General features: G+C 50.5%; 4 protein-coding genes across 4 annotated transcripts; 1 reads left to right on the top strand and 3 right to left on the bottom strand.

Annotated features, from left to right (window-relative positions):
• Positions 1-1651: 1651 nt before the first annotated feature.
• On the bottom strand, positions 1652-2917 carry SMAC4_14104 (uncharacterized protein; the record flags this gene model as incomplete). The annotated part of the gene is made up of 1 exon (XM_066091775.1): positions 1652-2917. One exon carries the CDS (start codon positions 2915-2917, stop codon positions 1652-1654), a length of 1266 nt encoding a protein of 421 aa, XP_065947764.1.
• A 4916-nt stretch (positions 2918-7833) lies between these two features.
• Positions 7834-8097, top strand: SMAC4_07135 (uncharacterized protein; the record flags this gene model as incomplete). The annotated part of the gene is made up of 1 exon (XM_003345803.1): positions 7834-8097. One exon carries the CDS (start codon positions 7834-7836, stop codon positions 8095-8097), a length of 264 nt encoding a protein of 87 aa, XP_003345851.1.
• A 1616-nt stretch (positions 8098-9713) lies between these two features.
• SMAC4_07137 (uncharacterized protein) lies at positions 9714-10978 on the bottom strand (the record flags this gene model as incomplete). Its single annotated transcript, XM_003345804.2, has 2 exons — positions 9714-10661; positions 10906-10978. 2 exons carry the CDS (start codon positions 10976-10978, stop codon positions 9907-9909), a joined length of 828 nt encoding a protein of 275 aa, XP_003345852.1. The 3' UTR covers positions 9714-9906.
• A 2687-nt stretch (positions 10979-13665) lies between these two features.
• Positions 13666-13953, bottom strand: SMAC4_07138 (uncharacterized protein; the record flags this gene model as incomplete). The annotated part of the gene is made up of 1 exon (XM_003345805.1): positions 13666-13953. The coding sequence occupies one exon, from the start codon at positions 13951-13953 to the stop codon at positions 13666-13668; it is 288 nt and encodes a 95-aa protein (XP_003345853.1).
• Positions 13954-14630: the final 677 nt, after the last annotated feature.

A 14630-nucleotide genomic window follows, 5' to 3' on the forward strand; every position in this document is an offset into this window, starting at 1 on the left:
GCAAGTCGTAGTGCTTTGCATGGCAATCACTGAAGACTTGCCAGAATGCTTGGTTTGTCCTCTCATAGTCATGCAGATCGCGCTTATATCCATTGGCTTCGACGCTACCTAAAAAGCTGGGTAGGCGGAGATTGAATTTCCAACGGTCGAGTTTGTCGAAGGTGTCATTAATCTCAAGGAGCGTTGCATTGTAGTGGTCTTTGACCGTCATATTTGCCGACATTGTGAAGATTGGTGGTAAGGAGTGTTGACCGACTGGGCAAGTGATCTTACGTACAAGACCTGAGAAGCGCAGAGATGAGAGGTGAATGACAGGCTTTCGAATTTCACCACAGGGAGGGGATATTGTGGGTTTTTAACCTTGTTGACATCTCCCTGGCGAAGGTTGTCGGATGCTCGATATGCCATGTCAGTCACGGTTCGCCAATTTCAGTTAGCGCCAGAGATTCAAGACTTGAAAAGAAGTTGAATAACTTGGTCGATGAAAACCACCAACCTTCTACAGCAGCCAGGCTCCCATCACCAACCAAGCTTTTCGAGGACTCATTCATGACCTTGAAGCGTAGCGCTTTGCTCCTCAGTATCAAAACACACGGGATGCGAGATGACCAACAGTAACGGGTCATTATTGAATGGGCGGCAAGATCACGTTGGCGCCGAGGGCAATTGACGGGTTGTTGGACGAGTTAGATGTGGCATAACTGGCCGATCAAGTGAGGAAACGCCAAGCCAACAAGGAAGTAACAAAGCACCAGGACCAGAGAACTGTCGAATCGGTGCCTCATTGTTCATTCGGTTCAGCCATGGACGATAGACGTGTCTGGAGTAAGTGAAAGTGATGATACGCGACTGAGTTGCCGTGGATATACACAATCATGTTTGTTGTCGTAGAGGTATTTCGTGATGCTTCCACACAGTTCTATCTAGGGGTACCTAAGAAACACGATTGGAGTATGACACCAGGAGTGTGGTGTATGCCCGTTTAACGATGCCGTTGCGTTTGACAGTGTGGCATATGCCCGTTTGACAGTGTGGCATATGCTCGTTTGACAGTGTGGCCAGCTCCCCCTTCTCCAAGGCTCGCCTCGAGCCGAACATGCGTTAGCTTTTGACGGTAGGATTCCGTAGAAGGGTTAGTTCGTTGGGACGTTAGGGTCTCAGGGTTTGTCTGAGTGCCTGGTGTGAAAGACAATGACTTCTGCTTTCTGCTTCATCAGTGAAGAGGTGCTCCTATGGTTCCCATGTCAAGTTCTTGGTTCCTTCTATCCTTGCTTCTTCGTTCGATACTTAACCTTGTTCAAGGAGTCAAGTTCTTGGTTCCTTCTATCCTTGCCACTTCGTTCGATACTTAACCTTGCCTTCGAATTTCAAGGAGTCCAGCACCTCTTCCACTTCATAGTCTTCTGACTCAGCCGGGGCTACCTCCCGCAGGACCTGGTCAGGGTCAGGGGCTACCTGATTGCCAGCGCGGTAAGGGTTCGACAAGCGAGACATAGAGAGATTCTAACTCAGCCGGGGCTGCCTTCCCGCAGGACCTGGTCAGGGTCAGGGGCTACCTGATTGCCAGCGCGGTAAGGGTCCGACAGGGAGTCATGGATACGCCAGGTCTTGGGCAAGGTAAGCCGGACAGTGGTGGGATCTTGTGGAGGAGTTAGTTTGTCGGGACATTGGGGTCTCGAGGTTTCTCTGGGTGCCGCGCGTGGAAGGCGATGACCTGATTCTTCGCTCCGTCAGTGTAGAAGTGCTCCCATGGCTCCCATGTGAGATCACTGGCTTTGTTCCATCCTTCCCACTTGACTCGGTATAACACCTTGGATTCAGCCCTCATGGAATCCACGATCTTCTCGACTTCGTAGTCTTCTGATACCGCTGGGGCTGCCTCTCGCAAGACCTGGTCAGGATCGGGGATCTCCCGATTGCCAGCGCGATAGGGTTCCAGGAGCGAGACGTGGAAGGAGTCGTGGATTCGCCATGTCTTGGGCAGGGTTAACCGGACAGCGGTAGGGGAGATCACCTGTGAAATCCTGAAGGGGCCATGAAGCTTCTTGTCGAGCTTCTTTGAGGGGCGCTTGGTTTTGATGTGCTTACCGTTCAGCATGACCAACTGTCCCACCTCGTAGACCGGTGCATCCGTTCGTTTCTTATCCGCCCACTCCTTCATCCTCTGACGGGCGCGGTTGAGATGTTTCTGAGCGTGCTCGTAAACCTGGATCATCCAATGGGCGTAAAGGCGACTCCCAGGGTTGCGAGGGGCGCCGTCAGGGGGGTTGTGTGAAGCAGGGTGATAGCCGTAGTTGGCGTAGAACGGGGAGATACCAGTCGACGACGAGATGGTATTGTTGTATGCGAACTCGGCAGTGGCTAGCAAATCTTCCCAATTGCTCATTTCGTAGTTGACGAAGGCACGAAGGTACATTTCGAGGATCTGGTTGAGCCGTTCGGTTTGGCCATCGGTCTGAGGGTGGAAAGCTGTACTCATTCGACTCTTGATGCCGACGAGCTTCAGGAAATCCTTCCAGAGATGGGCCGTAAACCGGGAGTCACGGTCAGAAATGATGTCCAATGGTACCCCGTGCAATCGCCAGTATGAGCGGGCGAAAATCTTGATGAGGTCTTCTGTTGTCTTTTCTCCCACCTTAAGAGGGATGAAGTGGGCCATCTTTGTGAAGGGATCCACCATAACCCAAATGGAATCACAGCCGTTGGAAAGGGGCAGATCCGTAATGAAATCCATTGCAACGGACTTCCATGGGGCGTAATGGAGTTCCATGGGTTGGAGCAAACCATGCGGGGAGTGCCGAGGAGGCTTGTTCTGTTGGCATTCGTGGCAGCCGCGGACGTATTCCCTGACTGATTCCTCCATCTTGGGCCACCAGAAGTTCCTGGTGATGAGCTCCATGGTTTTATCCATACCCATGTGACCGGCGACCTTAGTGTCGTGTTCTGAGTTGATGACCTCGTTCTGAAGGCTGGTGGGGATCCAAAGGCGGTTCTTTCGGTAGAGGAGATTGTCGAACTTCTTGAAGTCTTTGTCTGCGTCCTTCTGGAACTGTTCCATATATACCGGGTCGTTGACTCTTGCTTCCTTGAGCTGCCTGATAAACTCATCATTCCATCGAGGGGTAGAGACACTGCAAAGCCTATCTTTTGACAAGAGAAAACTGCTTCCTTCCGAGTATGAGAAGTGTTTTTCTTGCAGGACCGTCGTGATCGGCTGGTCCTCACCTCCCCTTTCTCAGGTTTGAAGCTTTCTTGACGGGATAGGGCGTCAGCTTTGCCGTTCAAATGGCCGGGTCGGTAGTTGATGATGAACCAGAAGTTGGCCAGTTGGATTGCCCATCGGGCTTGGCGGCGGTTGAGGACTTTGGCGTGGGTAAAGTAGGCAAAATTCTGGTGGTCGGAGAAGACTTCGATCCTGTGCTTTGCCCCCTCGAGGTAGATCCTCCATCGTTCGAAGCTGTCGACGATGGCAAGGAGCTCTTTATCGTGGATCTCGTAGTTCATCTCGGCTGGCGACATCTTTCGCGAATGGAACGCGACTGGGTGAATCTTGCCATCCTCTTTCCTTTGAGAGAGTACTGCTCCAACCCCAAAGTCCGAAGCGTCGGTTTCCATGATTGCTGGCTCAGCGGGGTCGAAATGTGCCAGGACGGGCGCGGATACGAAGGCTCTCTTGAGGTCGTTGAACGCGTTGGTCATTGCTTCGGTCCATTTCCAAAGCTTTCGATCCAGGGCGTTACCTTTTGAGATGGCTTGGGCTAGCGTTGAGAACCCTTTGATGAACCTTCTGTAGAAGTTGGCGAAGCCCAGGAAGGATTGTGATTCCTTCAGGGTTTTGGGAAGCTCCCAGGCCAGAATTGTTCTCACTTTGTCATCAGCCATACCAATGCCTTCTGGGGAAATGATGTAGCCTAGGAATTCAACCTTCTGTACCCTCCATTTGCACTTCTGGGGTGCGACAGCCAGATGGTTTTCTGACAGCCGCTTCATGACTTCCAAAACCAAGCGGTCATGTTCTTCTTCCGTGTCTGCGTATATCAGGATGTCGTCGAGGTAGACGAGGACGCCGGCGTCGATGAGGTCCATGAAGAGGTGATTCATCATGGCTTGGAAGGTTGAAGGCGCGTTGATCAATCCCATGGGCATGACTACGTACTCGAAGAGCCCGTATTTGCACCGGAACGCTGTCTTCCATTCATGTCCTTTGGCCATTCTCACCAGGAAGAACCCTGATTTGAGATCGATCTTGGTGTAGAACTTGGCCGTTCTGAGGGCATGCTGAAGCTCTGTGATGAGCGGTATGGGGTGCCGGACGGGGACCGTCATTCTGTTGAGGGCTCGGTAGTCGACTACCGGTCTGAGAGGATCGTCGGGATCCTTTTTATCGACGAACATGAGGGGGGCGCCACATGAGGCGGTGGACTTTCTGATTCTTCCTGATTTTAGCATTTTGTCAAGCCAGGGTTTGAGGGCGTCGAGCTCTCGCCCGCTCATAGCGAAGACAGGGCCCCAAGGCGGCGTTTGGTCGTCGATGATATCGATCTTGTGATCCCAGGGCTGGTGGTCTGGCATTCGCATGGCGGCTTCCTCGCTCATGATGGGGAGGAAGGCTCGAAATTCTTTGGGGACTGCTGCAATGGCGGCGTCAATCTTGGTTTGGATGCTGGCAATGGCGATGGTGGGGGGAAGCCCAAGGACGATCGAGCTGGTGCAATTTCGTCATCCACTGTTGAGAGCTCGAAATTGAGGCGGGTGTAGTGATCTTCTTGGTGCCGTAATACGACTGCCTCGGTATAGTATCGTCCTCCCATCGTGTCGACCGCCGCGTTGAAGCCCATAAGGGTGCGGATGTTGGCTCGTTTGATTAAGGGAAGCTTCCAGACGCGTGCTTGGTGAAATGACATGACTGGGATCGAGCTTCCTGGGTCCAAAAGGACGCGAACAGGATGTTCCACGTCGTTATAGAGCAGGGTCATTCGTACGATTGGTCGTGAGCCGGAGTGAGGCTCAGGGCAGGGTTTCTTTCGGAGTTGTTCTGTCTCGTCGTCGTTAAAGCTCAGCCTTTTCAGAGTGCAAACGACGGGGTTGACACCAGAGTGAGGCCGAGGTGATCCATGTGGTGCTTCATGGTGGCCATTCAAAAATCAGAGTCAGAGTCTTGGTCCATATCCATGGTCTGTATGGCTCTGGTGATCGCGGCCGTTTTGGCCTTCTTGAACTGGGCTTCGTCATCGAGGGCCTCAGCTCCCTCTTCTTCACGGTCGGCGTTCTTGCGTTTGGTTGAGACGGCGGCCGTACGTGGCTGTTGTTCTTTTGGCTGGGGCGTCACGAAGGTGGTAAACGGCTTTCTGGCGTTCTTCGTCCTTCTCGCCGTATTGAGCGATGGCAGTCCACACCTCTGAGGCGAAGCGGGAGCTAGCCTGCTGGACTTGTTGCTCCAAGCGGGCGATCTGGGCTTGAGAGGCCTCGATACCAGCGTCGAAGAGGGTGGTGACAGTGGCGTAGTTCTTCCTCAGGATGTCGTATTGTTCCTTGAGGGCCGTGAGGTCTCTGGTGTGTTCGTGCCCTACGGAGAGGGTCATCTCGCGCACCTGGGCGTGAGCCGCCGCGAATTGGTCATGGAGAGTGATGAGCCAGGGAGGGGGTTGGTAACCTGGACCAAACTTCTGGGGATAGCATCATCGCTGTTGGTCATAACAGTATCGAAGTCGCCTGGGTGATAGAGGACCAGGGAGGAGTTTTCGACCGAGGGGACGGGCTGATCTTGAGGTGAAGCCATTGTGATGGTGATGTGTTGAAGAGTTGGGTAAGGATGGTTCGAGAGGGAAGTAGTTTATCTGTGACAAGGGCAGTATTCTGGGCTTGGAACAGTAGTTCAATTCAGCTGATAAACTACTTTGGTCTCGAAGGCCTTGTTGGTCCTTTCAACCTCTAGAGGAAGGTTGGGCTTCAAGGCCTTCTTATGCCAAAGGGAAACGGTACCTATCTAGTATGTACGGGTCTTTGTCACCTAAGGCTCCAAGGCATCTAGCAATCTGCATACATGTAGGTCTTTCTCGTATGACACCAGGAGTGTGGTGTATGTTTATGCATATGCCGTTTTTAACATTTGATAGTGTGGCATATGCTCGTTTGACAGTGTGGCATACGTTTGACAGTGTGGCATATGCGTTTGACCATTTGATAGTGTGGTACCTAAGAAACACGATTGGAGTTACGATGCCGTTGCGTAAGGTACCTATTTACATGCAAGCCGTTTTGTCTTCAGGATGAGCAACATCTAATCAAATAAGCAAGGGCATCGTCGCCCCAATAATATTTCTTGGACTAAAATATAGAGTCTTCGTTACCTTTCCTCATCATGGCTACCTAAGGTACTTATTTCCCATCTAAACAGCCTTTGAAATCTCCTCATCGAGCTGCTTCTTTGCCTTTGGAATATCAACACTGGTTATGCCATATTTGATGAAATCCGCCGAGGACTTCACCTTGTAGTAAATCGTGGACGCGAGGCTCTCTCGACTACGCTTGGAGTAGGTCTTCCACAGTAGCGACTGTGACAAGGGCAGAGTATGGGCTTGGAACAGTGGTTCAATTCAGCTGATAATTAACTTTGGTCTCGAAGGCCTTGTTGATCCTTTTAACCCTCAAGACGAGGGCTGAGTTCTCAGGCCTTCTTATACAAAGAGGCTTGGTGCGTACTGAGGTACGTACCGAGTCTTGTTGCTTGAGGCCTCAGGGTATCTATATAGCGATCTTCATACATGTGGATCTTCCTGACTGTCTTCAACCATTCTACTTCCTTCTTCTGGCGCCCGTCCTCGTTCGGTCGCCCTGCTTCTTGCTCGGTTGCTGTGATCGCTTCTGTGATGACTGGGGATTGCCTCATCTCGCTTACTAGCGTCGTCGGCAGTTCGATAGCTGACTCGCTAGCCTGATGGCGTCGGGAGGGGCTTAGGTAAGCAATGCCGGTGGTTGAGGGTCTGGTCAAAGTGAGGTTGAGCCTCGCGACCTACGGTCGCCGGGCATTCATAAGGCTGATGTCAGGCATTGAGACTCTGCTAAGCCTCGGCAACCCTAACCCAGAACTATGGGCAAATGTCCGTGTGACAGCGACTCGCCCATTCTGCCGACTTTCGCAATTGTGGGGTTGGCGTCGAGCGCATATGCGCGGATTTCATCTTCGTACATCTTGGTGAGCGTGGACGGGCATGTCGCGTACGAGGACATTTGTGAAGGGCTGCACGGGTGGAAATGTTTGTGAGTCGTGTTGAACTTAGTTCCCTTATTTGGGCTGGAATATGTCACTGTTTGTTTTGCTTGTCGTAGCTGAATCGAGTATCTTACTGATGTTGTGTTAGTCGCATTAGGACTATCAGGCTAACTATCGGTTGTCTTTTCACACCAAAATTTCCAACCAGGCTTGGCTCGTCTGAGTACTTCGTAGCTCATCCTTCTTGGGTACCGATGCATCACTCCTCGAAAAACTGTAGAAGGAAATTGTCAGTCGAATCACCCACCTGAGGCAAACCGTCATGTCATTGGGACCAGCAACATCTAGACAAGTACATGGTTTGGTCATCAGGTAAATTTGTTAAAGCCTACAGTTACTCGAGTGATGCAAGTAATATTCGCGAAAAGCATGGTGAGCCACGGAGAACTCGACCCTGAATAGCTCGACCAGAATTTCCGACTATAAGAATCCTCGGATTCCAGCTCAGGAGTCCCAATATTATCAACACAGCATTCACCACTCCTAAATCCAACTCAACAAGCATCCTTCCCGGGAAAGAAAAAAAAGTTACGTTCGTATCGTAACTTACAACTTTCACCATGACCTCTTCTATGACAATGACCCAGATATACGAGGATAACATCAAGTCGTACGCCCAGGACCCCAACCCCCAAGTTGCGGCGGTCGGCGCAATGGGCCAGACGCTACTGTGGGGTCTCTGGAGCAAGACATCCCGAGACAGCCTGGTTTCGTCGATTTACTGGAAAGTGAAGAGCTTGGTGTCTTACGCTGGATATGGCTGGAGTATCGATATAGATAAGGCAAGGAAGGAGCTTGAAGAGGAGATTGAGAGGGCTAACTGACTTAGAGCGGGTACAATGAATGAGCAGTCAGGAGTCGAAGATTTTAGATAGAGAGGTGCAAGGAACTTGAAGGGATATACAGTAGTGGAGAGGGTGGTTGGCGGTTGCAGGTGGCAGGACCAGAATCCCGGGGAAAGAGTGCCAGCGAAATGGAAGAAATTGAATAAGGAAGGACACGGACTGCAGGAGGGCAAGTTGCTCTAGACAAATGGTGAAATATATGAGGAAAAATACGAAAAGCGACAAGAAACATTGAGCACTAACATGATAACCGTCGATTCCTGGTTCTTTCCCAGTCGAGGTTGGCGAACGTGTGGGCTCCACTCGGCCATAGTCAGCTGTCACACGGACATATGCTACACTCCTGGTAGCATACGAGCATATGCCACACTCCTGGTGGCATACGGGCATATGCTACACTCCTGGTATCATACGAGAAAGACCTACATGTATGCAGATCGCTAGATGCCTTGGAGCCTCAGGTGACAAGGACCCGTACGTACTAGATAGGTACCGTTTTCCTTTGGCATAAGAAGGCCTTGAAGCCCAGCCTTCCTCTAGAGGTTGAAAGGACCAACAAGGCCTTTGAGACCAAAGTAGTTTATCAACGGAATTGAACTACTGTTCCAAGCCCAGAACACTGCCCTTGTCACATCAGCAAAAGAAACACTACCAAGACACTCCGAAATAAATTATGCCACAGGGTCAACAGTCACTCTCATATCTAGACAGTTTATTGAATGATGTTCGATAGTTCTAACTCTCGCAATCGTATTCGATTTTCAAGTCGTGGATTGCGGAAACACCGTGTGGTTTTCCTAGGTTGACAATGGAGAATGCCGATGCATCACCACGAACACTATTGTATCTTGGGCGCACCCATCACTTCGCCTCAAAACGGTCCTCAGTGCTCTATTCGACCTGCTTAACTTTGGAATTCTTGAATCCTGTGGCACGAACTGATCGGTCTTCAAGTTCGACCGCTTCATCTGAGGGACTAGCCAGGAAGCTGTCTTGGTCATACCGCCGGCAACAATGACTTTGTGTCTGCATGCAATGTGATAACTCACGATGATGCGATGAGCAATGTGATAACTCACGATGATGCGATGAGCAATGTGATAGATCGCGTTTGTGGTTACGAAGACCTCAAGGCAGCATACCACCGATATTCAAAGCGAAACTGTTATAAAATAAGTAGACACCCCCTGGCTCTGCACCGGATCCTTATTTATGCTGAAATGGGGAAGTCCGCGACCGAAAAGAAATGGCTGGCACTGATACAGCAAGTTAATACACAGCTGGAACGTGCTACTTGTACAGACCAAGATGCCGGCCGACCCAGCTACCAAACTGCTTGCCCGGGTCAAGTTGAGAGACCTCGAACGCATACGTGATGTTGCAAACGCAAAGGCTCTCGAAGCATGCCAAGAGAATGAAACCGATGAGGTGTTGGATGTTTACAACAAGAGATTCGCAGAGCTGGACAAGATGGCTAGGGCACTGGAGAGTGGTATCGTGAGGGCCGATGATAACTTGCAAGATATCATATCAGCATGTAAGCGAGTCGTGGAAAACATGGCCAGCCATGTTCAACAGACGGATGACGCACGGGAAACGGGGAGTTGCTCGCCCAGGTAATCTTGACTATCATGATTGCGGGAGGGAGATAGTTTGAGAAAACATAAGGGAAGGAGAACAATACCAGATGCAACACCCTATCTGAATTCGTTCCACCCAAAGATGAACCTTCCTTTCTGAAGACACAAACCCCAAGACAGCCTGACCTTCCACGCAAATTATCCATCATCAACCTTCGATGTTCGGAATGGCCTTCAATACCCCTCTGTCCTTCAATGTCCTATCAACCGCTTCTTGCCAAACCACCCTATCATCCTCCTCCTCACTAAGATCCTCCGCCTTCTTCCGAATCCTCTCAACCTTTTCCTTCTCAACCTTCAGATATTCATCCACCTGTTCACCCACCTTATCCGCCCACCTCGCGGCTCTAACCTTGATCATATCCCCCGAGAAGCGAGTCGACGGACGCATGAGAGCATCCATGGCGACACCGTCCCTGAGTGTCTCCAATAAGTTGACAAGAAACATGATTTCGTTCGGGTCGACGATCTCGTCCAGGTCTTTCGTCAAGTCCATCACGAACTTTCTTCCTCCTCCAGGTCGGTTCTCGAAATCAAAGTCGCAGAGGAGCTTCTCCTTAGTCTGCACTGGCTCTTCCTCTGGAGAGGAATCATCTTCGGTGAAGGGGTTGATGATGACGAAGTCGTCCTTCTCGAGGTCCTTCTTGCCCTTGGCGTTGAGGTTGGTTGTAGTATTGGAGGTGTCGTTCTTAGACAAGAGTCTGCTGAGGAGTGGACCGCAGAGAGGGATGGCCCATGTTGGGGCTGGCGGGGGTTGTTGATGGCCGACCTCCTTGGAGTAGGAGGTGTCTGTTTGAGTTGTCTCGACTGACTTGACCTCAATTGAGTCGGTCGCTTCGTCGGCTAGGGGCTTTGCCCCAAAGAGCTTCCGAAGCTGGGAAAAGAGGGAGAACATGACGAGATCTGGGTCTCGGGCGGACTAGAATAGGCGAAGGTGACAGAGAATCAAGATGTATCGGAGCAAAAAGGGTAGAGGTTTTGGAGTGGCAAGCTTGTTTGGCGTCTCTTTTGTTCTGTATGGGTCGGTCACTATACGGTGTGATGCGGGTTCAGAACGAAGGGTGGTGGAGATGGTGGGCGAAAAGGCCATATATCCATCACTCGCCTCTCGCTTCCTCCGTTAACCGCCAAGTCAAGATCCGTTCACAAAATTCCACTTGGATGGGCGCCTCATTTTCCAACTGATGAATGTTGGCAAGTTGGCGCTTCGGTCTTTCCATTGTTCTGGCTTTGTGCTGGCGGGGCATGCCAAAGGGATGCCGCTGCTTGTTGGATCCCGCATGCCGCATTTGGTGCCAACACGCAACCACAATCGGCAGGTTGGCACTCGGGCGGCAACATCAAAGGAATCATCGGAACTTTCAAATAAAGCAGTTTTGATTTACGCGTGGCATCTCTTGTAGAACCCTCGCATTGGGTGGCATGCGCACCAAGCCTACAACCATTGTCCATCAGTCCACACCTCAACTTCTCCATCAAATTCTACACATCTTGTCCCTCGTTTGCGTGCTTCTACCATGCCCTGGGTCTACAGTTTTTACACAGTCAAGGGATTGATCCAACAGTGGTGTTAGTGCTTGTTTCGGGTCTTTGTACCGCCCTTGATTAATCCCAACCCAGCCCATCAACTTCCTCCTACCAGTAACTAACATCTTAACAGAAGATCATGCGGAAAGTAATGTGAGAGAAGGTGTCTCATGGTTCAGATTTGCCCGTCCCAGATCCGAGCTGTCGGACATGTCGCTCGACTTTCACTCTGTCCACACTTCGCAAATCTTTTGAACCACACAGTTTTGCACACCGCAGAAGTTCCACGAGCCTGCTCTCCTTAACGAACACAATCCCTCTACAAGCAATTGAAGTACGTCCGAAAGTGCATACACGAATTTATCGTCTTCGGTGACGTCCCGGTACCAGACTCGCCCCCCGATTCGCCCAATCTTGTGTTAGGTGTCGCTTGTCCATGCTTCAACCCATTTACTGAAGCGAACAGACCGTTCCCCTTCACCAAACACGCAGAACTGACATTTCTGGTCCGCGGTCGTCGTGACACAGCAAGCATACGCAATATTCCCCTTCCCTTCTTCCCTCCTACTTTCCTTGCCTCAATATCAGCTCTCTCTAGCAGCCTGTTCTCTTCCTCCCTTTGCTTCTGGATGATAGCCTCCATCTCATCGGTTTGCTTCTGTATGATATCCCCAATTTCCAACGCTTTCTCTTTCAAGTAGTGCTGGCCTGCCAACAGCATATCATCCAGCGTTTTATCCGTTGTCATGACTTTCGAAACAATCGGATCATCTTCAAACTTGAACTCCCCAGGAGTCTTTTTCTTTGTCGCGAGTTCCGGTATGGCGGGCCCAGAGAGACGTTCGAAGGATACGTCCGTACCCCCACGAGCCTTTGGCTGATCCTCCATTGTGTCTACTCGTGGAGTATTGTGGATCCCCAAACATCTCTCTGGATCTGGCTCAACAGGCAAGTCCAATGACGGCTGGCAGACAGTTTGGGGTTTTTAGATAGGTGTTTCAGATGGCTTCTGGGCTTCCGTGATGACTGATGTGGCTTCGTCCTGGACAACTTTGTCCTCCTTATATGGCTTGAAGGAGGCACCGTGAAGACTCTGAGGGGTTGATGACATCTTTGCTTCAATCCGTTGTTGACGACAAATGAAATGGTCACCAATATCCACGGTATGCATTCGACAAGTGTGGGTTATGCCGGTGAGAAAAGAAGGGTGATGTGAGGTAGCATCTAGTGGGTGTCTCAATTCTCTGAGTGTCCTGGTTTTGTGTTTCGCTGACCGTATGAAGACAGGAATCAGTCCATGGTTATTTTCATGACCACACGAGCAAATACTGTGGATTTATAGAGGTATGTACTTCCAACATCGTAAAGGCAAAAATACCTCCAGTCGCCCTCCTTTGTGCTATACGCCCGCTTCCCATGAACCCCAAAGCCCAACTGTTAGTTATCATCAAGATCTACATGATGTTACGTGTTTCTTAAGCTAACTTTTGGTGAGTCCAAAGCGCGTGTTGGTACACCAGGACATTGTTTGGCGCCGTTCAATATTCCATTATGACCCAGGCCCCCATGTTGTTGACGCTGATGGATTCGGTACTCCCTTTTTCTTTATTCTACTTTGGGCTTGTTGGCGTGGCCTGTCGCCTGTCAAGCGGCTACGCCATTTTGCTTCGAGTCAAAGAACAGACGAGCCGCATTTATGGCACCGATGTGCTAGGTCACACGGAAGGTATGCCTTCCAAATGACGCATCTAGTGAGCGGGTGGGTAGCTCATTCATCAGCCGTGCTTCAGCCAGTTTCCTGGGACATCGGTATCGACCAGAATCACCATTGCCAGAACTTGGCTAGTGAGCAATCGGTCGGTAAAGCAGGTTCGTCGTAATTATCTCTGGCCTTTTCGTCGTTCATCACAATGTAGTTCCATAACTTTTGACATTTGCTCCAAACAGAACTCGTCCAGAAATTAGACAAAAGCAAAGACAACCCCACAAAAACCTAGACCAGCTATGTCACCCGACAACAACCGACCTCGGCTACGAAGATTCCACAGAGGCAAGCGTTTGGTCTCCAAAATTCAGGCGGTAGTGGTAGTGTCCGCGGCAGTGATGGTGAAAATGATAGCACCACAACTGGTGGTGCCGTTGGCAAAGGCAGGCATAGTGAGGGTACAACATCCGGAAAATAAATGACGGGAGGCGGCCACCGGGCAAAGTTTGATTTCTCGGTGTATTCTCGAGTATTCCTGATTCTACTTTAGTTCGAAACACAACAGTTGTTCTTGCTCTCAATTCTGCCTGATCTTCTCAAGGCCTATCAACTGTATCACCACCCCAAGTTCTTCCCCCAGCCCCAACCCACATTCCAGTTGGGTCATTTGCTGTTTCAAGCCTCCGTGGCCGGATAGCCAGCCAAAGTCAAGAGCTTTTCCCTTTCAGCCTCCAAGTTTTCCAGACTAGCCTTCAGAGCATCGATCTTCTTCTGATTACGTGTATCTTCATCCTTTTCCTTTTCCTTTTCCTCTTTCAGTTGCATCTCCACGATCTCACGATGTCTTGTTAAACCTATCAGATCGGTATTAGCCTCCAGCTTCTTGATTCCCTCAAGGTGTCGCACAATATCGTCATTCGAGATATAGGTCGCTTTTTCCAAAGCCTTTGCCTTGACCGTCATCTCTTGCGGATTCTTTGTAGGTGCGCGTCTCTGCTCTTCGGTCTGACGCCGGTCCTGGTCAGTTCCTCCGATGGATAAGTTGACTGGTGATTTGCGAACACGCCCGGATGGCTTGAGCGGTGTTCCGAGAAAATCTCATCTCGAAGTTTGACACCAGCTGTGACAAGGGCAGTGTTCTGGGCTTGGAACAGTAGTTCAATTCCGCTGATAAACTACTTTGGTCTCGAAGGCCTTGTTGGTCCTTTCAACCTCTAGAGGAAGGTTGGGCTTCAAGGCCTTCTTATGCCAAAGGGAAACGGTACCTATCTAGTATGTACGGGTCTTTTGTCACCTAAGGCTCCAAGGCATCTAGCAATCTGCATACATGTAGGTCTTTCTCGTATGACACCAGGAGTGTGGTGTATGCCCGTTTAACAGTGTGGCATATGCTCGTTTGACAGTGTGGCATATGCTCATTTGACAGTGTGGCATATGCTCATTTGACAGTGTGGCATATGCTCGTTTGACAGTGTGGCATATGTCCGTGTGACACTTGGACTGTGGGCAATGTCCGTGTGACACCAGCCGCGGCATCTGCCTTGGCTACAGGAAACGGCGAAAAGATCGGAGTGTTTGTACCATCCTTCGCCGGTGCGGCGGTCTAAATGGAAAGATGGTAAGCGGCATTTTCTTCCAAA

This window comes from Sordaria macrospora, chromosome 7 (assembly GCF_033870435.1).
Source record: "Sordaria macrospora chromosome 7, complete sequence".
In the NCBI taxonomy this organism is placed as follows: domain Eukaryota; kingdom Fungi; phylum Ascomycota; class Sordariomycetes; order Sordariales; family Sordariaceae; genus Sordaria; species Sordaria macrospora.